The following is a 27,988-nucleotide window of genomic DNA, read 5'->3' on the forward strand; positions in this document are numbered from 1 at the left end:
AAATTGCCAATGTTGCAGAAAGTTTTCTTACTCCTGTAGTGCCCACCCAACTAGAAAAGTCAGAACTGTGTCACCAGAACTGCTGGCTATATTTGAGCTTGAGGTTTTCTAGTACTGCTGACTGCAGTAGACTGACAGGCTATTCTCATGTTTGGGCCCTAGAGCAGTAGTTGCTTTGGGGTCACTGGCAGTGCTAGGCCCATGTTTATTATTTCCAGTAGTTATTTCTTACAGCTGGCTGATATCTGAAAACTTTCCTGTGTTTACTTACAAGTGAGAAGTGGGGAAGCAATTCTCATGGATTTAAGGGCAACGGTGATTCAGTGCACTATGATCTGCTCGGTGATACTGTCTCTGTCCCTAGCACCATTCTGAGCTATGTTCCTGAAAGCTCCTCCTTCCTCTATTTCAAGCAAAGAGAATACTTGCTGAATGTGGGGCAAAATCTGGGGTAGGAAGCTGCTACTGTCTTCTGTCTGCGAGGTGAGGAAGTGCTAGAGAAGTATTGCCTGTGACTTGTGTCACAGCAGAAATGGCTGGTACTTGTTCCTGTAACACTTGCTTAAGTGTGTGAGCAGCTCTTTTGCCTATCACTTCTTACTGCTACTTCAGATTGCAGAAGCATGTGCACTAGCAGGACTGACCACTGTTTTCTTATTCTGCATGAAATTCTGGATCAGTCTCTTGTTTCTAGAGCCATCTGTGCACTGCAGGTAGAAAAGAGATTAGTATCAGGGTGTTGCTGTTACTGTTGCACTAAGTTTTGGAAAGAGGGATGAAATCTTTATGTGCTGGGAGTCATCTGTGGAAGAAAAAGTGTGAAAGAGGGAGCATTTCTCATACTGCTTAAATGCAAAAGCCATTCATAATCCATTAATTTACTAACTCTTTTCTTCTTTTAGTGCCATAAAATACAAGGCTAGTAAACTTAAGGAGGAAAAGCATCAAGTGATGAGCTTTGTAGGGTATGTGATAAGGATAAGAAAGATGCCTGCAATTTTTAAACTTACAACTGGTGTTCCCAGTGTCTGGAATGTTCCAGCTGCTTTCTGGAGTTGTGGTCAGATGAAAACATTCCTTGTGAGAGGTCCAAGTTGTTTTCTGTGTGCTCTTCCAAAGGATTCACATGCTAACACCTTGTTTCATCTGTGTATGTATTGTCTAACAAGTGGGCCCTCAAGGGGAGCATCTGCAAGATGTTTTACTGTTACATGGCAAAGGAACTCTGTAAAGGAGAACAGTGTGTTCAGACAGGGTGTTGGATGCTGCTGCTTGCTTGCGTTAAGTTATTTTGGGAGATGTTTCTTGTAATTCTTAATGTGAGTGTAAGAATCAGTCACAAATGGAAAAAGGTGATGGTGTTGAATTAAAATCCCTTGGGGCAGCTCTTGGAGAGCCCCAACAGAGCTGAAGCCTCAATTTGGAGTGTCTTGTACTGTCTTCTGGTGCCCCTGAGACATGGCAATGTACAGGCATGTGCCGAGTAAGACTTGCAGTAGCACAGGAGGACACTTAGTGTTGTGCTAGTATATTTGCAAATAGTGGCTCTAGGCACTTGGCTGAGGTATGTGCTTTACTGCCTTCGACATACCTGACCTTTTAGATTCAGTATCTAATTGCAGTCTGTCCAGAGTTTTCTTTCAGTTCCAGGCCGAGGTGCCAGGAGACTTGAGTCTTACTTGGTCTTAACTCTGCTATTAAATTATGTGACCATGTATGTAAGTATGGGTTCTGCTGCCCAGATCTGTGGTTGGATGTAGAGAACGGTAGCTGTCTGCAGAAAGTGGGTGCTAAGTGACTGTGGAGCACTCAACAGAAAGAGCAGAATTTCCAGCTGCTTAGCCTCAGAGTTGGCTGTAATCTTCTACTTGGTCAGAGGTGTCTTGTCTCCTTCACCTGTTTTGGTTCTCAATTAAGAAACACCTGTATTTCTTAGATAAATTTATTTTAAAAAGGTGGCTGGAGGCAGGGCCAGATTCTCAGTCTTGTCCATGTTTTGCTGTGATTCTGATCTAGCTGTCTCTATCGATGTTAAGTGCTTGCTGTTTCATCAACTCATTGACTTCTATCTTGTTTTACTTCCCGCTTACGGGCTGCTCTGTTTCCAACAGTCTTTCATAGGATATTTGCTAATGGTGAGCAAACTTCCCCGCTCCTGTGATGTGACTATCACTATATATGTAATGTACATTATTTTATTTGTGTGTATATATATATATATTTATATATATATGTGTGTGTCTATATTTGTAACACACACAAACATACACACTCTCTAAATTATTTATGCAGTGTTCCCTTGCTCCAAGGCGGCTGTTATGTAACATTCCATGGCTTAGATGCATCCCACTTGGAGACCCTGCATTCTGTGTTGGGATACAAACTGTTCCTCATGCTCTCAGCCACAGCCTTACAGAGAGGGAGCACTGCCCTTTGTGAAGTCTCCTGGTTGTTAGTTTTCTTCCTCTCCTTGTTCTTAGAGTGTGCTAGCCCATGGACTCTAGTGCATGCTGGCTCCTGCATGTCAAGCCGAGTGGATGCATTGCTCTGAGTTGTTTCCAGCTGAGCTTTCCCCATACATTAGGCTCTTTCCTGCTACTGCTCTGCTAGACTTGGCTGGGCACCAAACTTGGACTAGCCTTTGCTTTGTGCTTGGCTATCCAATTGCTTGCTTGTAGTTTTAACTCCTTAGATGTTTTGGTTTTAAGATGAATGTTTTGTTGAATGTGTCTGGCTCCTGATGGCCAGGGAAACATCCTGTTCAAATGAGTCCATGATTGTGAAGTAAGGTTTACTGTTTGTTTCCCCAGACAAGGCTCTTGTTTTCAGGCTGAATTGTGCATATGAGGAGGGAATTAGGCTGGGGTGGGAGGTAGAGAAGGACTCAAGTGCTACAATTTGTAGCCCTATTAAATAGAATGCTGCATTTACACTTTTAAATAGTTATTTTTTGTTATCAGGGTTGTTCTTGATTAGAAGGGTTAGAGTTTGTTTCTACTGAGTTGGGAACCTACTAACCGTCAGCTGGAAGTGGTGGAAAAGAAAGGGCCTGCCCAAATGGGCAGTGTAGTGTGCCACCTTAGTGTTTGCAGGAGGAGGATGTGGTGGGCTGCTTTGCATCTCCAGCAGAGGAGAGACTCAGAAAGCTAAATCTGGGATCTTTTGTAGCTGAGGGGGAAGGTGATGTATTCAGGGCTTGAGGCATTGAGAAGGCATATGTCCTTGGGGATAGCTTGTCTGCCAGAGTGCTGTGAGCTGGGCAGGTTGGGCTGTCACAGTTACGTACAGCAGGCTGCTTTTGTGGCATGAAAGGGGCACACCAGCAGCAGACTGACTGGTCCAGGAGCAAGCCCACAGGATGGGAACAGGACTGTGCCTGGGCTTCACTGTGGGTTCAGTCGCGCTGATGGCACCAAGCCTTAAGACCAGCAAGCCACTTCTCAGAAATCGAGTTACCACTGTGAGTAGCACTAGAGATGCTCATTCTAGCAAGGCAAGAAGGGCCTCAGCCAGTGGTCCCTGGGCCTAAGAAGGTGCTGTGGTGTCTCACTTGTGTTGAAACAGCACCAGGTGGCCTTGAAATACTGAGCTTTCTTGGCTGGTTTCTTGAGAACTTGTTTTAACAGTGCTGTCATATCAGTATGCACTGTTCATATGAGAGATGGAAATTATTTAATCCTTAGATCTTGAACAGTGACTTGGGTTTGAAAACAGTAAATATCGGGCTTCTGTTTTGCTTGAGCATTGGCCTCATCACGTTGTGAGTGACATGCTTTCATAACTAATCTCTTAGTCCTTACTTCACTGTCTTGGATTTTGTTACCTGATGTTTAAAGACTTGTTATGCTGGTTTTCGTATCCTTAATAGACACCTGTGACAGTAGGTCATTTAGAAATAAAACAGGGGTTACTAGAGTAGCTTGGATACGGCTTTGCTTGTTGTTTGGTATTTTAGACTAAGACAAGTGTGGTTTAGAGAAAAAATAATGGATAGTTGAAATGAGCAGACATAGAAAAATCTATCATAAAAATGGAAATCTTTCACCCATGTTTGCATTCATTTAGGAAGATTTAACATGTATTTATGTTGTTTAGCTTCTAGCCATTCAGTTTTATGTGTAAAGTCAAGCGCATCCTCTACCAAGCCAAACATTTCAGTTGCTTAGAAACTTTGCAAAACTAGGATAGGCTTTCACAAGCAGGGGAAAAGGTTTGTCTCTGGCCACAGGTGCTGCAGGGAATGAGATCTGAGAGAGGAATAGTTTTGAATGAAACTTTTTTTTTTTTCCAAAATGCTTCAGAAAGTGGTAGCAGGTCACTTTTATATATCTTCAATAAAGGCTTTGTCTCATCTTGGTCTCTGCTGTCTTTGAGAATCCCAGTGGTGTAAAAGCCTGTCATAAAGTGAAGATTTTTCATGTTTGGACTGTTGTTGAGAAACTCTGAATAAACAGTGGAATAGCATGAGGTTAATTTCTAATTGTAATAAATTGTCAGGCATTTAGCTGCTGTTAAGATTACTGGAGTAGCAAAATGGTTACCAGAGACCTGCCTTGGTTTTTGTATATAAGCATGCACCTCAAGGCAGGAGGAGCAGTTATAGGTAAGTGATGATCAGTGGGCTTTGAATTGATGTGGCTAGGTTTTGAAATTTCAAATAGCACTGGACTGAATGTGTTACGATATTGTGTGTGGTTGGGGGGAGGGTGTTGCTGGGGGTGGGGGGTAAGTCCAATTTTGTGATTAGAATTGGTGCCTTTGGCCTTGTTGCGAAGTTACTGTGTGGAATGCATACTTAACAGATTTGGCTCCTGCTATAGCTTCATGGTAATAAAGTCTCATTTTAATTTTGCAGAAGGCTTAAAAGCTGGCTCTTGCTTCTTGTGCTTGCCTGCCTTGCTCAGGATGCTTTTGTGCTGCTGTGAGTCATCTCATTCATGAAAACACTAGCAAACAACTGTCTTCCAGACTGATCGTCATTTTCAATTAAATAGGATCTTCTGAAAAGGTTTAAATTTCCTATTTCAGTGCTCCAGGTTATGAGAACGTGCCTTTTCTGTGGTCAGGTTTATTCTTTTTTGTGTTGCACTGAAAGCAGGTGCCTGCTGCTTCAGCTCTGCTGGATTGTGGGTTTTTTCTCTGTCTTTATGTGGATTTCCAGGATGTGTCAAAGGACGTCTTACTGTCATCTAGGTCTTCATTTAGGTATTTTAGTATTAGTATGGCAGTTGAGTATGTCCTCTCCTTTTGGGGTCCTTTGATTGAAGGCATGTGGAGCATTAGCATTTTAGAAGGCTTCTTCCGGATGGTTCTTGAAAGATCTCTTTAATATAAACTTAGCAAGTCTTTACATCCCCGTGTACGTGCTCAGGGCTAACCTTCTGTGAAACCACTTCTGCAGATCAGGACATGGGGATCCTGAGGGACAGCAGGCTGGCGGTGAGCTAGCAATGCAAAAGCAGCCAACAATATCTTAGGAAAGAACATTGCTGGTGGATTGAGGGAAGCCATCCTTCCTTTCTTTAGCACTGGCAATACAACATCTGGGGCGCTTTGTCTACATCTGAGCTCCACATTACAAGACAGACGTGGACTTAATGGAGAGTCCTGACAGGGCCACGAAGACAATTAAGGGACTGTACCAGCTGTCCATATGAGGAGAGACTGAGAGAGCTGAAGCTGTTTGGCCTGGAGAGGAGCCTCAGAGGGGTCATTTCAATATTATAAATACCTCATGGGAGGGAATGAGGAGGAGGGAGCCAGTCTCTTCTCTATAGTGCCCACTGATGGGACAAGAGGCAAGGGGCACAAATTTATAGAATGATAGATTGGCTTGGGTTGGAAAGGACCTTAAGATTAAATAGTTCCAACTCCCCTGCCATGCCTGGTTTAGCTGACCCTGCTTGAGAGATGGGGGTGAGCTATATTCAAGAGGTCATTTCCAACTTAGACACTTTTTGTGATTTAGGCCTTGAGGCATGTGGCCCAAACTATTTTCACTCTAGTTTCTGCTTTCAGGGGGTGAGCTTTTCTGTTTAAGTCTTCCAAGGCCATTTGCACAGCTTCACTTCAGCATGTTGTGAAACAGCAGTAATCAGACATGTGAAGTTTGAAATTCAGGGAAGTTAAACTTGCAATACTCAAACTTGTGGGCCCTAATTGCATTTTAATCAAATATGCATTTATACTGGTCCAGTCTTAATTGCTGTTAAGCAAAGCTGCTTAAAACATAAAATAACTTTCACAGTCATGTTTCTGAGGACTTTATCAGTGTATATCTTCTGGGAATAAAAGATTCCCCCAGAGTAGCTTGGTTCATCGCATTTCAGTGAATGTCTTTTTCTTGTTTTTCTGATTGCATGTAATTCTTGCACTGTGATGTGAGGCTACTGCAGGTAATGATTGTCCTGCCATTTCAGGTAAGAAAGAACCGGGTGGCAGGCCTACTGCCCTTTCATCTTTTTTATATAAAAACTGTATTGCAGCCAGAAGATGCAACCCAAGCAGGATTTTGCCTGCTCTGTGGGACCTTTGTTCCTTTGGTCTATAACTTAGAATTTGGCTTTGTGTGCAGATTTTGAATCTCTCTGTGCACTTTGTTCAGAATGAAGTTGTTTGTATCATGAACTCATTCAGATAAAGTGCTAATCATCTGTTAAATTCCTGCTTAAGACGCTGCATGCAGCCAGGATTGACAGGTACTTGTAAGATAAATCCTCTTTATCTGTTCTTGTGTCTATGGTCTTCCATTTCCTGCTCTGCCTACTCCCACTTTCTGCTTCATGTAATGGATGTGGTCAAACATGTAAGTTTAAAACTTACAGATTTTTATTTAAACATAAAAATACCACCCACTGCTTCACAAGAAGTCTAATGCAGGATGATAATTTCCCTTCTTAGCATTCATTTGCATGCCTTCATATATGAACGAGTGAACAATGTGCCCTTGTCACAAAGGCTATTAATATCCTGGAATGCATAGGCAAAATATTGCTAGCAGCTCAAGGGAGGGGATCCTTCCCCTCTGCTCAGCACTGGTGAGGCCACACCAGCAGTGCTGGGCTCCCCAGTGCAAGAGGGACTGGCAGAATGGTCCAGTGAGGGGCCACCAAGATGGTGGAGGGACTGGATCATCTCTGCTGTGGGGAAAGGCTGATGGAGCTGGGATGGCTCAGCCTGGAGCAGAGCAGGCTCTGGGGGATGGAATCCATGTCTGTAAATACCTGCAGGGAGGGTGCCAAGAGGATGGAGCCAGGCTCTTCTCAGTGGTGTCCAGTGACAGGACCAGAGGCAACAGGCAGGAGCTGGACTATAGGAGGTTGCCTTTGAACACCAGGAAATGCTTTTTCATTGCAAGGGTGACACGGGCATAGGCTGCCCCACGAGGTAGTGGAGTCTCCGTCCTTGGAGCTCTTCAGGGGCTGCCTGGACATGGTCCTGGGAAACTGGCTCTGGATGTCCCTGCTGGAACAGGAAGGTTTGAACAAGCTTGACCTCCAGAGGACCCTTCCAACCTGAACCATGCCATGATTTTACAGTTCTGTATTGATTTCTGTGGAGAAGGATAGCTCTCTGAAAGTACATGAATTTTTGCATGATACCAGCTCTCTGTTGCAAGTACCACTGGTTCTGTTTCAGCAGAATTTTCTGACTTAAAACATGGGCAATGTTTTGAGCAGAAATTAGTTCTGCTACTCAGAAACAGTGTCAATGGATGTGGTGAGCATGAACATGGATGTAAGCAGCTGGGGGCTGTTATTTGACACTGGGAGCTGTTATGTAGTGAACTTTTCATATACTGAACTTCTTTGCCTCTTCATCTCATCAGATATTCAACTGTTAAAATAATACAATCCTCTTGCTTTTGATGACTCAGTGTTGCAAATAACTTTGCAAACACTGTTTACAATCCCTGATACAGATCTGCAGGGCTGTAGGATGCTTGTATTCTGTGATTAAGTTAAATATGCCCTGCTTTTCCTGTTTGACTCAGTGTTTAATGTCTGTGTGCTGCATTTCTGTTTCCAATGGCTTCTTGTTTGCTTATTTTTCTAGGCTTTGACCTCCCTAATAAAAATGCATTTGTCTTTGTGTGCAAATGAAGTGAACTGTGAAATGTCTTGTGTTTATGCAGTTTTATACCCTTTTGCAGTAGTGAAAATGTCTTTAGTATGAGTGCAGGGGATAGCAATGTGGCCTCATACCTGTCCTGGCCCTGTGGCCACTCCTTCATAGCTGCAAACAGATGGTCTTGTGTTCAGTTTATTACTTTTGTGTCCCTGTGGTGCTGGTACAGTGCAGCACAGGTAGGATGGTTAATCATCCCCTGTTGCTGGATTGCATAGCAAGCCTGGGGCTGATATTAAAGGTTAGTTGTTGATCCTTCTCACTGTCATCTTGCCGCCTTCTGCTTTCTAAGCCTGCTGAAACATGGAGAATGGTGTAGTTGAGCACTTAACTAGAAGAGTGTGTTAATACAGTCTTGCTTTGGAGAACGCTTAGGCATTTGCAAGAGACCAAGTGTTTCAGTGGCTACTTCAGGAGGAAAGGAAGGGCTGTCTTTTGTACATGCGGGGAGGAAGTGTTGAATGCAGAGCAAGGTGGGTGTGAATTGGACACAGGACAAGAGGAAAATGTCTTCTGTAGCATGTAGTGTTTAAAAGGTCAGGTTCCTGGGTGATTGGGCATCTCTGCTAAAACCTGCCACTGCTGACAGTTGGGAATTAATGACACCCAGCTCATTCTTGGCTGACTCTCCTAATGACTGATGGGCATTCTGAGCTGTCCATTTACCCTGGTGAGCTCCTTCCTCTAGCATGTCCTTGAGGGTTTGAGAAGTCTGCAAGCACCGCAGGTTCCTGTAGTAATGGTAATTATTTCTCTTTATGTTTTTATTGTCAGATTGAGTTCAGCTTGCCAAAGGCAACTTGCTTGTCCTACCTTCTTTTGTGCTTCATGTATCTTCCTGTCATCTGCCCTGCATGACACCATATTTGGCTGAATCCTTTTCTAATGTTCATCTTTGCTTTGCTGATTCTATGCCAGACTGATCAGTCATATAGTGCTATGTCTTGTAGTTTGGCCCTTGCTGTCATCTTCTCTGTGGCTAAGAAAGCCATGTTCATTGTTAATGTTTGTGACTGGGCTTTCCTTTTTAACCTTTGTTATTTGTCTTGTTTAATATAACTGCCCTTAGCCTTCATGCATCTGATCATTCACAGAATTAAATCATCGCTAGATACAGCAGTGAATGGCAGGTAGCAACCATCTGCAAGTCATTCAGAAGAGCTTGTGTCAGAGGCATATTAAAGTGTTTGTTCTTCTCTTGTACAGTTAAAAGAGCTTGTTTTAAAATGTACGCTCAGGCAAAGCTCCTTTCCAGCCTCTATCTGTGCTAAATGGCTTGTACACCAAGGTGATGGACCTACAATAGTGACCAAAACAGACCAAACCAAATGTTTCTTGTCCGAGCTTCTAAAACACTATCATGAGATGCAACACTTTTGTCTGCCTTGTTTAACATTCTCACAGAGAATTTTTCAGAGTTGACTTCAATAGCAGCTTGTTGCTGTCACAGTGATGAATGGAACAGATGTGTGTCTGGCAAAGCTGTCTCTGCTTTGCCCTAAGGCATACAGTGCAGAATCTGGTGGTCTTAAGCCATTGCTCTACTGTTGCATTGCTTCAGCTTTGCAATAACAAAGCAAGGTTATGCATGTGACTTCTAGCCAAGTTTCACGTGAGCTGTGATATAAACTGCTAGAACAGGAAAGAGGCATGCCAAGTGTGGCTAATCAAACAGTGCCAGGCTCTGCAATGGTGACAGAAAACCTGTTTGAGAATTCCAGTGGGATAGATCCCTGGGTGGCCTGCAACAGCTATTTCGAGACTGACTTTCTGTGTGTGTGAGGTGGAAGTTCCTACAGAGAGTGCGAGCTCAACTCTTTCCAGAAATACCTCTGACACTGCAAAATGTCCACAGGACCTGGATGCAGAGAAGCTTATTATCAAGTCCTTAATGAGGTACAAACAGCTATCATAGATAGAGGCTGGGCTTCCAGAGGATTTCATTGACTTGCCTTTCTGGTATGGGAGTGACTATATTACATCACTGGCTAAGGTTTCTGTTGATAATACCTTTTGTGATTGATCACTGCCTCTTCCCTGTTCTTAAATGGGGCCCAAGAGCAAAGAACAGAATGGCTGGATAATCAACTAGCCCTTGCCATCCAACATGCAGGAGTAATAGTCTTTAAAGACACATGGAAAATTAAGCTAATCAGAGCATCATTTGGAAAATTACTTTGCACTTGGCTATTTTGCTCCATGTTTGGCAGGATAGCATTGTCCTTCTAGTACCGTGCCAGAATTCCTGTCTGAGGACATTGGTCCAGCACTTGATGGTATGTGCTGAGTTTCTGCAGTGCTGGCACTGTTCACACAGTGAACTGCCTCTTTCTCAGGGCAGGCCTTGCTGCCTCTGCCCTTCTCCAGGGGTCTGGCCCTGGTCAGACAATGGGGCTGCAGGTAGTGGTTGCCAGACCTCTGACTGTAAAGAATTGTGCAGCTGAAGATGGGTTCCTGTTTATTCTTACAATCCATTGTACTGATAAGAAAGGCAGAACAAATACAAGATTTATTTTATGAATCTTATTTTCTATCCCCAGATTGGCCAGTTAGTTCCTGGTAGTCAGAGGTTGTCATGCATGCAATAGATGTTAGGTTTACCAGGGTTCACAAAGCCACCTATTTGGTAGTTCATGTATATTGCATGCTGCACAAAGACACCCAGTATTCCATTAAAACAAAAAAAAAATTCAGACTTCAGAGCAGAAGGGTTTCTGAAGTCTTTCTGAAGCATACTCTGTTGCAAGAAAAACTGGGACAAAGTTATAGTTCATGTAGACAGGGAACAAAACGCATTCGGGATCAGCGAGATTCTGTGATGCATTACATCCTGGTCCTTGGGGGAATGCAAGAATCTTAACAGTATTGGATACTCTGAGGAAAAATCTGTTCTTGGTCAGTGTTCAGGTGGTTGTGCATCTGCAGCAATATTGCGTTTCTGGATGTGCTCAGTCTCTGTCCCTCTGTAGGACTGTAGCTGTCCTTATCTCTTGCCCTCATACCCATCAGTGATATACTATAGATTTAGGCAAAATTGGTTCCTGCAAGCCTCCAGCAAAAGTTCTGGAAGTCATGAGTGGCCATGGGTGCCTGGTGGGTGTGGGGTTTTTAAGGCAAAATGTCATTTGACATTAATTTGTTTGATTTTACAGTGATGAATTGTTCTTTTGGATAGAAAAGAATAAATTACTTGGAGGGCAAAGGGGCCAGTACTCTTAAACCTGATCTTGATTTCTTGGCCAAAACATCTACAGAAAGGAAAGAGGAGTAATGATGGGGAAATCAGCTGCTGGAGAAGACCTGACGTAGCCTCTCCTCTCTCAGTAGCCACTTATAGACCAGACGTACACAGTGGGTGTACGACTTAAGTCAGATACTGCCTGTAGACCAAAGCAAGTTAACAGGACTTCTCCATTATGGATGTTCGGGAATCTCTTTAGAAGGCCCAGTATGAGAACCTGTTGTGCTGGACAAACCTCAGGTGTTTTACTGTATGCTGAGTTGGACACTGGCTGGAAGCATGGAGACAGGGCTGATGCTGAAAAAGGGCTGCCCTACCAGAAGGGTTTGGAGTCTTTCAAGTACTGATCTCATCAATGTTGAGGATGTATAGAAACATTGGGAATGTGTGATGCTGAGGTAGGTCAGGATATCCTCTAGAGGCTCAGGGAGATATTAGAGGAATGAACAAATTCCAGTTGTAACTCAATAGTGCAAAATACAAAGCTGCATAGAATTCCAGAGCTGCTCATTTGGGAACTGAGGAGGATCTGGTATCTACTAGCTACTCGGGAGAGGAATTTGACCCACTTGCCGAATGTGCAGTGGTACAGTCCCCAGTAGAGAGAATCGATGTGATTGTGCATGGCCCTGGCCAGAGTTCCTCTAAAGCAGTCAGTGTAACTGACAAAATGCAGAGCAAGTCTTAAGAGGAAGACAGTATTTAGCTTACTTTACTTTACTCTTTACTTTTACTTTACTGTAAGTAAGTGTAGTGCTGTGAAGCTGAGAGGAACTTGTGGTGTCTGTAAAGAGGTAAGGACTAGGAATTTAAGTAATCTACTGGACTCCTAAGATGAAAGCTAGCACAAGAACAAAAAGCAGTAAACTACTCAGGAATGGTTGATTGGGAAAGTAGACTCTGGCCATTGGAGCAAGCTCTATTTCCAGTGCTCGAGTAAGATAATATGGTTTGGTATGTGCAACAGCAAGGTTGAGCTGATTTACCAAGGAAGAGCTTTCTTTTCTGAATAGAGCCCAAAGATTATCTCTCCCCCAAGGCTGGGAACTAGTCTCATTCCTTTGAATCCTCTTTGGTATGTGCTACCCTAATCCAGGAACACCTGGAAAAAATACAAGTGCACATCCTACCCAAGCCCAGCAGTAGCAGTACAGACCAGGACCAGTTGTGATTGTTCAAGACACTGACAAAGCAGGTTGAGACTGTGGGACCAGGCATGCTCAAGGGTGAAAGCTGAACTTCAGAAGGGATGGATGATCATTCTGTTCTCTCTGCTTACCTCTGTGTTTCTCTCTGGTGGAGCCAGCTGCTTAGTTTTGGAAAGTTGTTCATGGTGTTTTCAGATTGGCTGTCCCAAAGGCTTTTTTTTGGGGGGTAGGGGGGTGTCCATACTTGTGTTCTGCTTGTTCTTATGGCTGAGAGTTATTCTCTCCCTGTGCCTCTGAGTGGTTTGTGGTTGTAGCTGTGGGGACTGCTGGGAGACTTCTGCTGTGAGGGTGGTCATCTCTCCTCATTCAGCAGCTTTGCTTGACTTTGTCTTGAGGCACTTTGGCACCAATGCCCTGCTGATATGTGAAAAGTTGCCTTGTAGGTCTGTCCTTCTAATAATAACTAATTGCAGTGATCTTGGCATCTCTGGCTGTTTCTAGGGCTGCTGTTGAGTTGTTTGTGACAAATGTTACAGATCTGATTTAAGTTAGGTGCTTTCAGGACTTGCACTCCAACAGGGTGCAACTTCCCAGCTTGTCTTGCTATGTAGCAGAAGCTATGATCTGGAGGTTTGCTCTTCTCGTCTCCAGGTTTGCTCTTGGAGAGTAACACTAAGCTGCCTTAGTCGAACTGCAGCCAAGGAAACAGTGGAGAAATGTATCAGTGCAGGTGACCTTAGATGAGGGACTGATGAAGGGTCAACTAAACTCGTTTCTGTTGCCCCTTTGGCTACCCAGGGGGCCCTGGAGTTGCATGTGTTCCCTAGGATCTAGTCAGGGATGGGCTACAGTTTCCTGCATCCTAAGCATTCATGACTTTTGTTCTAGTGGCACCGGACACAATTAACAACCACGTGAAGACCTGTCGTGAGGAGCAGAAGAACTTGCACTTCTTTGCCCCGGAATATGGAGGTAGGGTGTGGCTACAGCTGCAAGCCTGGTTTTGTTGGCCTTACTAATGCTTCCAAGCTGTTCTGCATCTTGTTTTCAGCTACAGGCTCATGACAGATGTTGCATTAACAGTTTTGAGTTATTTGCCTGCTTAAATGCTTCAACTCCTCAGTCTTTTGATAGCAGAGGAAGGAGAGAAGGCTGCAGAGGGAGAGAATGCAGGGATGGACTGATAACACTACCTTATTTCTGTGTTACAGAAGTTGCCAACGTCACCACTGCTGTGGACATTTACTCCTTTGGGATGTGTGCACTGGAGGTGAGTGTGGAAAACTTTGACTGTGGTAAAGAGAATGAATTTGAGGGAAGGAGATGGCTCTGTAGGTATTGTGGTTATGGGTGGTTTAGCTTGGTAACGAGCATTTCATTCTCTGAGCTGAATGTACTTTGCCTTGGATGGTTCCCTATTGAAGCTCCCCCACATGCCTTGCTCCTAGTAAGATACAGTTCAGTAATGGGTAGTTGTTTCTGAAATTTCTAATGTGTAATTAATTACTGTGCAGGTTTTGTCCACCTCTGAAGTCTGACCCACTGGCTGGTGGGAACAGTTACTACTATAAACTGTACTTCAAAGTACATGGAGAACAGAATTCCCCTTCTGGGGAGTACCTGTTCTTCCTGTGGTGTCTGGAGGAGATGACAGATGTAGTCCATAACTTTTCTGGGTCAGCCTCTCCCTGCCTGACATAGGTTGTGATTGCAGTCAAGCACGGGTCTGACGTACATGATCTTATCAGCTTAGTGGTTCCTCTGTCCTTGCAATCAGCAGGCCCAAGTCTAGGAAGTGGGAGTTGTAAGTAGAAGTATTTTCTGGGAAGAACTGTCAGCAAGAGCCAAAACGAAGAATTCTCTATCATCTGTGCTGCACATCCCATAAGTGAAGTAGGAAGAGAACTGTGGAAGCTCAGAACTTTCAGGAGGCAAAACTTGAGCTGAATCTTAAGATGTTCCCCAGAATCTTTTGCCAGCCTTTCCTAGCTGGGAAGTTGTGTATGAGTTGGCTGAAGCCAATTCTGGACGGCATTGTGTGCTTGCTTTTCTTCCTGTAATACAGAGCTATTCATAAAGCCAGGAGGGACACTGTCAGATTCTGGCAGTGATCCAGTTACTGCTTCATTTAAGGGATGGGAACTATCAAGGAGAAGTACTGGCCAATGGATCATGAGATTCAAAATGGAGATATGTACTGTCCAGGGTGATGCTGGCAAAGTTTTCAGGTCTCCCTGGCAATCTGTTAGGCTGCTAGAAACAAGCAGTCATAATGAGGCTGTCATTCTTTCTCTGCCTCCACAGACCGTGACCTTAAATAGCACCACACAACTTGGTTGTTATGATCTCACGCTTGGCAGTGGTCTCCTTAAGCTCTGTTCAGTGCAGTCAGTAATTCTCCATGAAGTCTGATGCGCTGCTTTGTGTTTGCAGATGGCGGTACTGGAAATACAGGGTAATGGAGAGTCGTCTTACGTGCCCCAGGAGGCCATTAACAGTGCCATCCAGCTGCTGGAGGACCCCTTGCAGAGGGTGAGTGAGGAGGGATCAGTGGCCCTGAAGACATGCGGGCATTACACATGGTCTCATAAAAGTTTTGTTTTTCAGGAGTTCATTCAGAAGTGTCTAGAGCAGGATCCTGGCAAACGTCCTACTGCCCGGGAGCTCCTTTTCCATCAGGCGTTGTTTGAGGTGCCATCACTGAAGCTACTGGCTGCTCACTGTATTGTTGGACATCAGCGTGAGTATGGAGTCCTAGGTTGCCACATTCCTGTGTTCTTGTGAAGCTTCCATAAGTTGTCAGTACATCTGGCATCCTAGAAAGCAAGGCCTTCATGCTGCTTTAAACAGACAGGGACCAGGGCGTTGTGAAACAGACCTGTGGTCACTGCAGAGCCTGGAGGACTATGGTTCCGAGTGACTTTAACAGCCTAAAGCCTCTGAGGTTTTTATTGCTTTTCTTAGGTTGGAAAGGAATTGCAGTTGTTCTAACTTTTGTTTTAATAGATATGATTCCTGAAAATGCTTTAGAAGAAATGACCAAAAACCTTGACATGAGTGCTGTGTTGGCAGAGATTAACCATGTGGACAGGGAAGGAGTCAAGATGATGTGAGTACCTTGTGGTGTGCCTGGAGGGAACTGCTCAGGTGCATGTGGAACAGATGCCAGGGCACTGGGGTGTGAGCACTGATGGATCTGCCTGGGATCAAGTTAGTGGTGAAATACCAACACTGGGAAACAGAAGGGAGCTGGTAGGTGCTGCTGGTGAAGGGTACAAAAGATTCTGTGGAGGGTAACTCCTGGGTGGAAGAAGATCTTGCACTCGTCATGTGAACAGATCCCATGCAGCTGAGATGTGAATTGTTCCCCAGATGGAGGGGTGGGAAGTTAACACACTGTAGTTGGAACAGTCCTGAGCAAAACCTGGTTGAACAGTTTGGGAAAGTGGCTCTGATCAGTCATAGGCTTGTCAGATGGAGTCCAGCATGTTGGAGAAATGGTTCCTCGGTGTTTTCTTAATGGAACAGCTCATTCTACAGTATGCAAAGGGAAAAGCTGGTTTTAGCAGCTGTCAGTAACACAAAGCAGCCATTTAAACTATAGAGGTGCCTCCCTAAGTAAGCATATGGAGCAAGTAGAATGCCAAAAAGTGATGTTAAATTTTGGATAATGAAATCTTGCCTGGTTGAGTGGTTAGCTGAATAGAATGAGATATGGATACTGTATTACCAGAGAAGACCAGGGTGCTTTCAGGGTAGCCTGGCATCCTGGAGTGCTCAGGCTACTGAACCGACAGTAGAACATGTAGTGATAGTACAAGGGGGAGTGGGTTTAAACTGCAAGAGGGAAGATTTAGATGAGCTATTAGAAAGAAGTTCTTCTTCCCTGTGAGGGTGGTGAGGCCCTGCCCCAGGTTGCCCAGAGAAGCTGTGGCTGCCCCGTCCCTGGCAGTGTTCAAGGCCAGGTTGGATGGGGCTTGGAGCAATCTGGTCTAGTGAAAGGTGTCCCTGCCTATGGCAGGGGGTTGGAACTGGATGAGCTTTAAGGTCCCTTCCAACCCAAACCATTCTGTTATTCTATGAAGTGAGCTTTATGTGTACACATACAAAGTTGCAACCTTTGTCAAGAGTCCTGGAAGTCATTGTCATCACATGGAAGAACTCTGTCCTCGAGGGTGAGAAAGAGGAAGAGCAGTAGACATATGACAGGTTGTGGCACAAAGGGGAGAGGCTGTCAGTGCTTACTGTCCTCTGTCAACAAGGAGGGTGTTCAATGGAATTATTGGCTAGGGAATTAAAAATGAATTCATAGGAAGACTTCCTGTGGGATGTTACACTAAGAAGCCAGCAAGATGAAAAAACAGTCTGGGAAAGAAATTAGGGAACAGAAAGTATCCCAAACTCCAGTGAGAAATATTTGGGCAGAGCATTACATCCTGAAGTACAGATTCTAGTTTCTGGTCTGGAGAGATACAGCTGGTTATACTGTGCCATCAGCTGCTGCAGAGGTCCTTGCCTTTGCAGTGCTGTGTGCCCTTGCTCTTCTTGAGACGGGACATGGCTTCATGGATCTGGTATAACAGATGTCTTTGAAAAACCTTGCTAGGAGCATGGTGTCATTGGGCTAGCTCCCAAATAATTGTTTGCATTGGACAACTCTGTACAGGGAAGTGATACGTGTTCTGCCATAATTAAAATGCTGCCTCATCCTTAGCTTCTATGAATAGTTGCTTCCTATACAGGAAGATTGAAGTCTTTATCACCTCTGGCTGGCTGCCTGTCTGTACTCATCCTGCCCACTGATGCAGCCATAGTCTAGGACACAGGGATTTGAAACTGCGTCTGAAGACATTTGAGTGGATGGTTCTGTTAGATAACTTTTCATCTCAGGATTTCATTTTATTATTTTTTATTGCCAGCTTCTCACAGTCTCCAGCACTGGAGCTGGACAAGTTCCTGGAGGATGTAAGGTGAGACATTGGTTTGTGGTTTTTTTTTTAAAGGGCAGTTTTAACTCTGTGTGAGACTGGGAAGTTTCAAGGAGGCATAACCTCAGGCCTTGCTTCTTTCTTGTAGGAATGGCATCTACCCACTCACAGCTTTTGGGATGCCACGACCCCAGCAGCCCCAGCAGGTAGTGGTGAAATCACCCATTGCTCCACCATCAGTGAAAACCCCAACTCCAGAGCCTGCTGAAGTGGAGACCCGCAAGGTGAGCAGTGGGAGCTCCATTCCTCCTCCTCTCAGCCAGTTGTGTTGCACAGCAGCAGCCAGTCAAGGGGTGTCTCTGCTTCTGTTTCAGGTGGTGCTGATGCAGTGCAACATTGAGTCAGTAGAGGAGGGAGTGAAGCATCATGTATGTTCCCACCTTCTGTCTGAGAATGTTGGGGGGGGTTGTACCTGGGCAGCTGTGCAGAGGCCATAGCTTCAGCGTACTGGTGTGGTGCTGGTGCCTGGTGGGACCCTCTGCAGATCCTTGGAACCCAAAGCCAGGTCCAGGCCTGTGCCTGTGTCAAACCTGGCACATAGCAAATGCTTTTGGCACCCCCAGATTCAGGCTTCCTCCACAGGATGGTGCTGCTGGTGCTGGAGGGGGGTGGTTCCTGCACTGATGGGGCTTTCTGGGGATGTTTCTGCCTGTGGCAGCCTGCAGGACTGCAGTCCCTCATGAGAACTTCTCTACCCTGCAGTTAACACTGCTGCTGAAACTGGAAGACAAGTTGAATCGACACTTGAGCTGTGACCTGCAGCCCAGTAAGTACCTTTTATTCCCATGCTTTGGTGCATTGGGGAAAGCAGTGCACTCTGATCTGAGACTTATGTCCTTCTGTGTTTTGCAGATGATAACATCCAAGAGCTGGCAGCTGAACTGGTCCAGCTTGGATTCATCAGCGAGGTAAGCACACTTGAGGCTCAGGTAGGGATGTAGGTCTGCATTCCTTTGTCATACATCAGTGGTTTATGCCAGATCAGCCCTTTCTAGGTGGGGAGGTAGAAAGTCAGACATGTCCTTGCCTGTGTGCCCTGACAGACTCCAGCCAAGCTCTTACCTTTGTGTGAACTGGGCCAGCCCCTCACTGTAGCTTGTTCTTCCCAGGCTGACCAGAGCAGACTTACCTGTTTACTTGAAGAGGCATTCAGCAAGTTCTACTACACCCGGAACGGAGCCCTAACGGCAGTGACGGTGTCATCTTAGCACACCTCGGCGCCCAGGCGGCCAGTGCAGCTTTGTTGCCTGTGACCCCTTCTGTGTCTGTCCATCACTGTAGGGCATCAGCAAGACCCCAGCTGCAGTGCTTGGAAGCTCATCCTGCATGTGCCGTGGCTGGGCTCAGCGACAGTCCTCCCTGCCCGCCTATTAAAGGGGACTTTGCGCATCAGTATTATTTCCAGCCCTGTTTTTGTTGGGATTTTGCCAGGTGGTGCCGTGGAGCTGGGTCCTGGCTTTGGGGTGGTCTGTAGCCCCATTCATGTGCATGGAGTTTGTTCTGTTTGAATTGTACAAAGTGTCTTTTGCACAGCACAGAAACGGTTGTTTTTCTTTTTTTGTTTTTCTTTTTTTTTTGTTGTTTTTCTTAATTTAAAGGTAAGCAGGGGTGAGCCCCTAAGCCCTGCCCCCCCTCCCTGCCCCCACCACTCACTCCCTTCCTTCCCGGGCACAGGGAGCCAGGGGTGGCCGGGCTCCCCCAGCTCCTGCCTGGCGCTTTGCCTGCCTTCTCTGCTCCCATGGGCTGCACTTTGTTTACTCGTTTTGCACAGCTGCTCAGCCCTGCACTTGGGCATGCCCTGGACGTGCAGCGCTGCGGCGTGTGCTGACCCACACGGGGCCGCGTCTCCTGCAGCTGCCCGGAGCCCGGTGTTGGCCCAACCCGTCCCGCTCTCCCCGGGGCTGAGGGGGAGCCGGGGGAAAGCTGCAGCGCTGGGACCTGCCCCACAGGCCCCTTATTTCCCCCCCGTCCCGGGTGCGTGGCGGGGCTGAGCCCGCGGTCCCGCTCCTGCATCTCATTTCTATCATTTCCTATTTTTAATAAACTGTTTTGTAAATACCTGAGTGCTGCCTCTTTCCGGGTCAGGGCGGGGGGGAGGTGGAGCGGGCTCGGCCCTGCCCCGGGGCGGTGCCGGCGGCTCCCGGCGGGACGGTGGAGCCGAAGCCGGTGTTATGGCCGGTGGTCGGCGGCTGGTGGAGCCGCGGCGATTGATGCGCTCCGGGCTGGGGCTGATCGTGCTGGGGCACGGCGGCCTGGCGCTGGGAGCCATCGTGCACGGCTCCGTCCTGCGCCATGTGGCCGGCACCAGCCGCGCCGTCACCCCCGCGTACGCGGTGGCCAACGTGGTGTCGGTGGTCTCGGGGCTGCTGGTGAGAGCGGCGGGGCCGGGATGGGGATGGGGATGGGGGGGGAGCCGGCCCCGCGGTGAGCGCGGATCTCTTCCTCGTAGAGCATCGCCGCGGGCATCGTGGCCATCCTGGTGTCGCACAACCTGTCCCGGGCAGCGCTGGTGAGTGCGGGGCCGCGGGGGGCAGCAGGCGCGGAACATGACGGGGGGGGGGGGAATCGGGGCTCGGCGCGGCCTCTGTTCCCGCCGCAGCCGCTCCCCTGGACCTTGTCCCCGGCGGCTTCTTCCGCCTCGGCGGCTCAGCCCCGGGAGGGCGGCGGCAGTGAGGGCGGCACGAACACTTCAGCGGGCGGGGAAGGTGCAGCCGGGGTCAGGAACCCCCCACGGGCTGTGCGCTGCTGGTGGGGGCCGGGTCTGTGCTGGGGCTCCCCAGCCGAGGGAAGGGGCTGCCTGGGAGCGGCAAAGGACGTAGAAGGTGCAAAAGCCTCGTCCGAGCGCAGGGCTGAGCAGAGCTGGAACGTGCAGGATGCTACCTGTGCTCGCTCGGTGCAAACGTCTGAGGGGCTCCCAGCACCTGTTGAGCGGCTGTGGGAAGCTGTGGGGTGCCTGGCCCCATGCAGCGGCAGCGCCGAGCCCCGGCATGTCCCCAGCTTGGGCCAGCCCCGATCTCACCTGTTCTCCTGCTGCCTGCAGCACTGGGCCCTGCTGAGCGTGTCCCTGCTGAACTGCCTCCTGTCCGCAGCGTGCAGCGTGGGCCTGGCGCTGGCCTTCGCCCTCACCGTCAACAGCCGGGGCACGCACCTCATCACCGGCTGCAACAGCTCTGCGCTGCCTGCTGACGCCCGTGCAGCCATAGCGACCAACGACTGTCCTTTCAACACCACTCGCATCTATGTGAGTCTGCAGGGCCACCACGCACTGCACCCCTACTCCCACCAGTTCTTCCTGCCTCTGCTTCATCTTTGTTTCCTTCTCTTCCCTTTCTTCTTTCTTTTCCTTCACAGAATCACAGAATGGTTTGGGTTGGAAGGGACCTTAAAGCTCATCCAGTTCCAACCCCCTGCCATAGGCAGGGACACCTTCCACTAGACCAGGTTGCTCCAAGCCCCGTCCAGCCTGGCCTTGAACACTGCCAGGGATGGGGCAACCACAGCTTCTCTGGGCAGCCTGTGCCAGGGCCTCACCACCCTCACAGGGAAAAACTTCTGCCTCAGATCTAACCTGAACTTTCCCTGTTTCAGTTTAAACCCATTATTCCTTGTCCTGTCACTATGATCCCTGATGAAGAGTCCCTCTCCGGCATCCTTATAGGCTCCCTTCATAGGAAAGCTGCTATGAGGTCTCCATGCAGCTTTCCTCTCCAGGCTGAACAGCCCCAGCTTTCTCACTGACTCTCCCATGTGCAGCCCTCTCTCTGCCACTCTTTCTCTCTCCCTCCTACTCCCTTTCTTTTTCTTCCCCCCTGCACAGTCTCTGCTCAGCTGCATGGGCCTGGCTGGGTGCAGTGGAGCATGCCAGCCTCCCTGTGGGACCTCCAACCCTCTGCTCCACAGGACACAGCCCTGGCGCTCTGGTTCCCCTCCATGGTGCTGGCAGCCACAGAAGCTGTGCTGTCTGGCAGGTGCTGTTTGGTGGCTCTGATCTTCCGGGGCATTGGGCCCTGTTCACACAAGTACACCAAAGAGCAGGTATGCACCATCCATCTGGATGGGTCTCCCTCCTCTGCCCCATCACTGCTGCCCTTTTGTAGCATTATGAAGGTGCTGGGTTCTGTTGGGCCCGTGTTCCCACACAAGCAGGCAGTCAGCAATGGGAGGGAGGGAATGTCAACTTTGAAACCTCTCCTAGCCAGCCTTGGAGACAAACTGGCACCTTTTCATCTTGGGTAGTTGCAGAGGGACCCTCCTCATCCCTCTGATAGCTAAAACTGTTCTGTCTTGCCTATCCTGAGTGAATCCTATCCCCCCAACCTGACCCAGCTCTTCACACATCCCCTCTTTTTGTTTGGGTTCTTTTCCCTCTCACTAGCTTGCTGGACCAAGTACAGCGAAGGAGGGGCCGGGACGTGAGATGCAGCAGCTCCTGCCAGGGCTGGCTGAGTCTTGTACCTAGCTGGAGAAGTGAGTGCAGTGCACCGGCTGTGCCTGGGGTGATGGGAGGGCCCCTGAAATGCCTCTTTCCAAGTACATGCTCCGAATACTGGCCAGAGGTACTGGTGTGATGCCTGGCCCTGCAGCACTCACACATACTCTTTCACTCCCAGGTAGTGCTGAAGGAGTGCTGTGACCCAGTGAGGTGAAGTTGCACCTGCACCGTGCTCCTGCTCCTGTTCTAGGTGTGGGTAGGGTGGGCTGCAGGGGGTAAGGGGTCTGCCTTCCCCACCAGCCCCACCACCCCGCCTGGGACAGACCCGGGTTCCAGACACAAGGTGCCCATGGTCACCAGCCAGCCTTTGCCCAGCAGGTGCTGTGAGCCCCAGACACTGTCCCCTTCTGTCCCCAAGCTGCAGGGCCCTTCAGGGCACACTGAAGGCTCCATCGATCTTTTACACGCAGTGATGGGGGCAGGCAGAGGTGCAACAGGCAGGGTCCTGGTGGCCCTGCTGCACAGCAGGCAGGGTCAGCTCCCTGTACCTGTGCTCAGGTAGACCAAGGAATGGAAGGTGACGAATCCCTTTATTGTGAGCCTCTTGTTTCCCTGAGTAAATAAACTTTTATACTGACTGCTCTAAGTGCTTCCCAGGGGAGATGACTTCTGGGCCCCGATGGAGTGACAATGCAGCTGGGATGTAAGCCCATCTCCATGCTCACCCCCTCACAAGGCACAGGGATGTAGTCAGGTCCCAGTGTGACCATCATGGTGGCAGGTGCATGTTTAGCATAGCTAGGTTCAGGCCGAGACATGCATGTGTACAGGGTTACGGCCCCGTGCAGTGGGAGTTATCTGTGTTCCTGGGCTCTGCATCCCTTGACAAACAGGAGCACAGCAGGATTAAGAAACTTTTTTATTGAGGGTGGAAGTGGAGGGTGCTGAAAAACAGGACTGAAAGCTGCCATGGTCCAGCTCATTGGAAAGAGAAGTTGGTGCTTGGGAGTCCCCCACACCACTGGCTGAGGAACTTGAGCACATCTTGGCATGCAGGGCTGTGGGATGTCTGCAGAATGAAAGAGGCCTTGGCACTAGCAAGGGGACACTGCCATCACCCCCCACCCAAGGGCACCCCTGGGGGTTGACAGAGCTGCACAAGCAGGGCTGGCCCTGCCCCAGCACTGTAAGTGAGGTTAATCCCCACCCAGCAGCATACAGGAGGGTGCATTAAAAACTGCCCCAGTCAGCGTATCTTCACCCAGCGGGACAATGTTTTATTGTCAGCATGAGAGGCTGAACACCCTGCAGCCTGTCTCCTTGCCCCATGGGATGCCTGGCTCACCTTGACAGCCATCACAAACTTGTTCCACGTGTCCTTGTTGGCTTCTCGGCCTGGCCGCTTGAAATCTATCTTGTTTCTTAGCACAGGGTACCCTGGTCATACAGTGACACCTTCAGAAACAGAGACCCACAGCAGACCCCTGCCTTGGGCACCCTTTCCCTCTCTGCCTTGGCCAGCTGGTGAGGGCTGCTCCCACAGGGCAGAGCAGGGGCACAATGCCACCTCTGTCTTTTAGAGACCAGAATGAGGGAATGCCCACTGTGGCAGGGTCAAAGGAACATGAAGGCTGAGCTGTCCTATACCCAAGTGAGTGTATCCAATGACAGCATTCCACCTCCTGAACTTCAGAGCCAGATTGTTGGTGGCCCACTCGTGCTGCCCCATTCACTGAACCCACTCTTTAAGTCCTGCACCCCAATCCCTTACTGAAGTGTGCAAATGGTGATGGTACTCACTGGAATAGATGGGTTTTATGGAGCAAGGGCAAAGCAGGAGAGGAGCTACATGTGTACGTGTGTGTCAGTGCAGGCCAGCCTGGACAGTGTCCTAGGTGATGCTGTGCCAGACTGAGCAGTCACAGAAACACAGTATGGTTGAGGTTGGAAGTGATCTCGGGTCTATATATGGTCCAGTGCCCGTGCTTGAGCAGGGCCACCCACAGCCAGTTGTCCAGGACCATGTCAAGATGACTTTCAGCTGTCTCCAAGTATGGAGATGCCACAACCTCTGTGCAATATGTTCCAGTGCTCCATCACCCTCACAGTAAAAAATCCTAGAATCCCAGGTTGGAAGGCCCTCAAGGATCATCTGGTCCAACCTTTCTAGGCAAAGCATGAGCTAGACTAGATGTCCCAGCACCTGTCTGGTCAAATCTTAAGTGTCCAATGTTTAGGGGTCCACCACTTCCCATTATTCCAATGGCTGATTGTTGTGAAAAATTTTCCTTGTGTCCAAGAGGAAAAAATTCCCAACAGTAACTTGTGCCCATCAACCCATGTCTTTTCCATGTAGCTCCTTGTAAAAAGGGAGTCTCTATCTTTGTATCCACCCTTTAAATACTGGAACATGGGGATAAGGTATCCCCTGAGTTTTCTTTTCTCAAGGCTGAACAGACCTAGTTAGCCCTTCTTCACACAGCAGGATCCTTCCATTTCCTCCAGCAGAACAGCTTCCTACAGCCTCACAGTCCCCCTCCTCCTCTTCCAGCAACTCCCTCCCAGATGCCCCCCTGCAACATGTTCCCACTCCCTGCATGTCACCATATTCCCTTCCATATGTGCGAGCGGGGCTGGGGCTTACCTGTAAGCACACAAGGCAGGGAGCGCACCCCTGTGTTTGCTGCCACCAGGGAGGCTTCATAGGTATCCCGCTCATCCTGCGGCAGCACCTGCTCCAGCCGCTGGTCCATTGACATAGTGAGCACCCAGTCCCTGACCTCCTCCCGCTTCTCCTCCTGCGGGGCAGAGGAGACACTGCATGCTGTGCCACCATCCAGGTGCTGCACTAGGGAGAACAGCACACACATACTGTGTATCTAGGGGGTGAGTATGTGCATTTATACTAGGGGGGAGCATAAGAGTGTGTGTGCATGTGCGTGTGTACTGGGGCTGCATGTGTTTGGGGGGGGGGGGCAGAGGGCAGGGGGAGAGCACTGAGTACATTTCCATGTCCTGTAGTGAACGGTTGTCCCAGCCTTGCCTCAGTCCCTGTTCAGAGAGAGACATGAAAGCAGCATCACTGTTCATGGGAGCTGAAAAAGGCAGATGACACTCACAGGCACGTGCTGTTGGGCTGGAAGTGGCACTTCAAAGGGAATGTCTGTGTTTTGGAAATCAGAGTTGTCCAGAGAATCCAGGTTCCCATCTTCAATGGCCTGAGAAAGAAGAAGTGGTGGAGCACTAGGCAATGCCATCCTTGGTGTTCACAGTACAATCTGCATCCGGAGGATGGCATTACTGATGTCCCATCTACCAGTGCTGCAGTGACTGAGCCCTCCTGGGAGGTGGCATTTATGGTCACCCTCTGCAGTGTCACAGAATGTGTGCCCCTGAGACACTGTGCTACTCAAACTTGTCAGGTGGTCTCAAAGAAGGGGAAGATGAAATGGGGAGCTTTTTTATTCTCCCCAGCAGCTGCTGAAAGCACTTGCAAGATTCATTCTGTAAAGTCTGACAGCTTCCTGGGGTTTGGTGTTTTCTGGTGACCAATCTGCTAGTCAGGGAAGGAGCTGACTGGCATGGGGGACTCCTGAGCTTGTATCACAGGGGCTAAAACATTGGGCCATGGCCTCCACCCCTCAGGTAATTTCCTTCCCTTGGAACAACTTGGATGAGATCAACCTGAAAGCTGTAATGGCACCTGCAGCCATGAAGACTACAGGCCTAAACTGTCAGGGCAACTTACTCCTTGCTGCAGCAGTTAAGGCTGCTCAGGTGCCCTGCATGGCAAGTCCTTCCACAGCTACTGTAGGGGATATGCACACTGAATGCTGAGCAGCATTCAGGGCTCTCCATCAACACCAGCTCAAACACGTGCTGCCACATTTGAGCCTCAGGAGCACCCTGGCCAGGTTGAGGGTCCGTTGTTGTCCAAGGTCCTACAGCCCATTTTAAGTATGATAGCCCTCCCTCCAGCAGACTATACGTACATCTGAGAGGTCCAGGAAATGGTTCAGGAAGATGAACGCCATGTTCTCCCAGTTGACTGCCTAGTACAGAGAGGAACCCAAAGTGAGACCAGGCAGCTTATCTTCACAACCACAACCGTCCTGCCTGAGTGAGGGCTAGAAAGGATGTGGTTCTGTTTGTGCTACAACATCCCACTTGCAGCACAGGTAATAGAGGAAGGCCCTCAATGCACATGTCTGGCTGCTGGTTTACCAGTGCAGGTAAACTGCACAGGTAAAGTTAAGAAAAGGGCAAGATAAGTTGAGAAACCCTGAGTCCTGGGTCCTCCACCTCCTTAGCCGCTCTGGTGGCAGACAGCTCTTACCTTGGCAGCTACCCCAGCTTCATAGAACACTTTGTCTGCAGGGAGCAGCTCAGTGTGGCGCAGCAGGGAAATGGACAGCTTGGCAGCCACCGTGTCCTGCAGACACAGAGGACAGTAAAGCTACAGTGTTCAGCACAGAAAAATGAAGTTGGATGAGATCATACTGCCCCAGACTCATGGCAGGGACTTTGCACCCACATATTCCCAATATGCAACAAAGGTTGAAAATGTCGGTCCTGACCCTAAATACCCCGTGTGAACACACAGGAGGACTGTCACCTGAAGATTAAATTCTTCTGCTTTACAGAACCTTGCTATTTTTTACTGGAAGCCACATCCAAACTCCCACATCCCACGAAACAGTGATTCATGGCCCGGGACAGCTGAAGAGCAATGCCTAACCTGGGAAGACCAGATTTTTGTGTGATCCCTAAATTTCTACTGGTGCCTCTGCTCTCACAAGTGATGGAAAGCATATTGATCAATTTCCCTCTGGTTTACATCTCAGCCTCAGTGGCAGGGGGCCGGTGCCACTAGAAGGAGCCTAAACTATCTCCAATTCCACCTCCTAGTGAGGGGCTCCCAGATGGCAGTAGTCCCATTCTCACGCATCCATAATGTGTAAGTGATCCATGAAATGGAAAAGTGAATCATGAATAACCCCAAACCTGCACGTGCCCACAGTGCTCTCCACTCAGTGTGGTGATCTGGCAAAGGAACTTCAGAAACCTTACCAGCTGCTTCACACCCTGAGCAGCAGAGCGGGTGGCGTAGTAGTGAGAGATCAGCAGCATCGTTTCAAACTCTTCATGTGCTGGAGTGTTTGCCTCGCTTGACTTTACTATGTTTTCACACTGAAGAAGAGAAAAGTAGAATGATTAGAACATGAGAGCACAAGGACACTCTTCACCCATTTGAATCCAGGGAGAAGTTGAGAGAGAAGGATCTGAAATATCCAGGGACTAGGAAAGGGGTGGGCCTACAGAGTGCTGAAGGGAGGAGGCTGTGGGAGATAGGGAGAACCAACAGTGCTGCAACAACAGATAGCGTTGGAAGCAGAGGTGAGTTTGGATGGACAAGGGAATTTGTTTGTGCTAGAGGTGGGTATTTGTGGGACAGAAACAGAGAAGAGGCAATTACGGGCTCTGGCTGAGGCATTCTGGGACAGGGAAGAAGTAGAAGGCTCTAAGCTTCACTGGGGAGATGAGGAGGACTCTTACTTTGCAGGCTGAGTAGTTCTCTGCTTTCCCCAGATCCCTGCCCACCCAGGCTGCTGAATATGGGTGTAAGACAAAAAGTGGACATGTTGTGATAGGCTCCCATGTAGCAGTGACACAGTGAGCTCCACAAGTGCCGGTGTCCAGACCCACTTCTAGGATTTGGCTTTCAGTGCAGGGTCATCTTCCCTGACTTCTCCTGCCCAGCTATGTCCACTTCACAGGATCTTGTTCTATTGTCCACATTGTCACCTCTTTCCCTTTGTCTTGTGTTCTACAAATACTGCCCATGTCACCTGGTAAAGGGCTGGTTCTTCTTTCTCCCTTGCTAGGAGCCACCAGGATGTTGGAGGTTAACAGGTAGTGGTGGCCATGGCTCACACTCACCAGGCTGAAGAGAACATCACGCAGGTCAGCCCAGCTGGAGTAGGCCTCAGCACAATTCATTCCGGGTGCATTCACCATCTCCAGAAAGAGACGCTTGTAAATGTTGAAATTC

The 27,988-nt window shown here is 48.5% G+C and overlaps 3 protein-coding genes across 8 annotated transcripts in view; 2 read left to right on the forward strand and 1 right to left on the reverse strand.

Annotated features, from left to right (window-relative positions):
- NRBP1 (nuclear receptor binding protein 1) overlaps positions 1-19,562 on the forward strand; it is a 39,883-nt gene extending 20,321 nt beyond the window's left edge. For 2 of the 4 annotated variants that reach the window (XM_057396847.1, XM_057396848.1), the window contains exons 8-19: positions 2,112-2,135; positions 13,405-13,488; positions 13,728-13,786; positions 14,950-15,048; positions 15,124-15,256; positions 15,523-15,625; positions 17,436-17,486; positions 17,593-17,728; positions 17,819-17,872; positions 18,207-18,270; positions 18,357-18,412; positions 18,614-19,562. In XM_057396847.1, coding sequence (XP_057252830.1) covers positions 2,112-2,135; positions 13,405-13,488; positions 13,728-13,786; positions 14,950-15,048; positions 15,124-15,256; positions 15,523-15,625; positions 17,436-17,486; positions 17,593-17,728; positions 17,819-17,872; positions 18,207-18,270; positions 18,357-18,412; positions 18,614-18,712 — 962 coding nt within the window. In that variant the 3' untranslated portion in view covers positions 18,713-19,562. The remainder of the gene's footprint in view (positions 1-2,111; positions 2,136-13,404; positions 13,489-13,727; positions 13,787-14,949; positions 15,049-15,123; positions 15,257-15,522; positions 15,626-17,435; positions 17,487-17,592; positions 17,729-17,818; positions 17,873-18,206; positions 18,271-18,356; positions 18,413-18,613) is intronic. The other 2 variants (XM_057396850.1, XM_057396849.1) reach the window with 2 other exon arrangements.
- Positions 19,563-19,659: 97 nt separating this feature from the next.
- KRTCAP3 (keratinocyte associated protein 3) lies at positions 19,660-27,948 on the forward strand. Of its 2 annotated transcripts, none has more exons than XM_057396856.1 (6): positions 19,660-19,873; positions 19,954-20,013; positions 20,545-20,745; positions 21,405-21,539; positions 21,880-21,971; positions 27,822-27,948. In XM_057396856.1, exons 1-5 carry the CDS (start codon positions 19,676-19,678, stop codon positions 21,961-21,963), a joined length of 678 nt encoding a protein of 225 aa, XP_057252839.1. In that variant the 5' UTR covers positions 19,660-19,675; the 3' UTR covers positions 21,964-21,971; positions 27,822-27,948. The 2 variants fall into 2 exon arrangements, with proteins under 2 accessions (XP_057252839.1, XP_057252838.1); XM_057396855.1 differs by lacking the exon at positions 27,822-27,948 and adding an exon at positions 22,115-22,582.
- IFT172 (intraflagellar transport 172) overlaps positions 22,843-27,988 on the reverse strand; it is a 34,319-nt gene continuing 29,173 nt past the window's right edge. For both annotated transcript variants that reach the window (XM_057396853.1, XM_057396854.1), the window contains 8 exons: positions 27,877-27,987; positions 27,007-27,126; positions 26,273-26,368; positions 25,929-25,988; positions 25,056-25,154; positions 24,581-24,734; positions 23,282-23,373; positions 22,843-23,005 (listed from right to left, as the gene is read on the reverse strand). In XM_057396853.1, the coding sequence (XP_057252836.1) occupies positions 22,916-23,005; positions 23,282-23,373; positions 24,581-24,734; positions 25,056-25,154; positions 25,929-25,988; positions 26,273-26,368; positions 27,007-27,126; positions 27,877-27,987 (822 nt within the window). In that variant the 3' untranslated portion in view covers positions 22,843-22,915. The remainder of the gene's footprint in view (positions 23,006-23,281; positions 23,374-24,580; positions 24,735-25,055; positions 25,155-25,928; positions 25,989-26,272; positions 26,369-27,006; positions 27,127-27,876; position 27,988) is intronic.

The sequence above is a fragment of the Pezoporus wallicus genome, unplaced genomic scaffold (genome assembly GCF_028554395.1).
Source record: "Pezoporus wallicus isolate ANWC-B61680 ecotype Strahan unplaced genomic scaffold, APGP_CSIRO_Pwel_v1 contig_7265, whole genome shotgun sequence".
NCBI classification, from domain to species: domain Eukaryota; kingdom Metazoa; phylum Chordata; class Aves; order Psittaciformes; family Psittacidae; genus Pezoporus; species Pezoporus wallicus.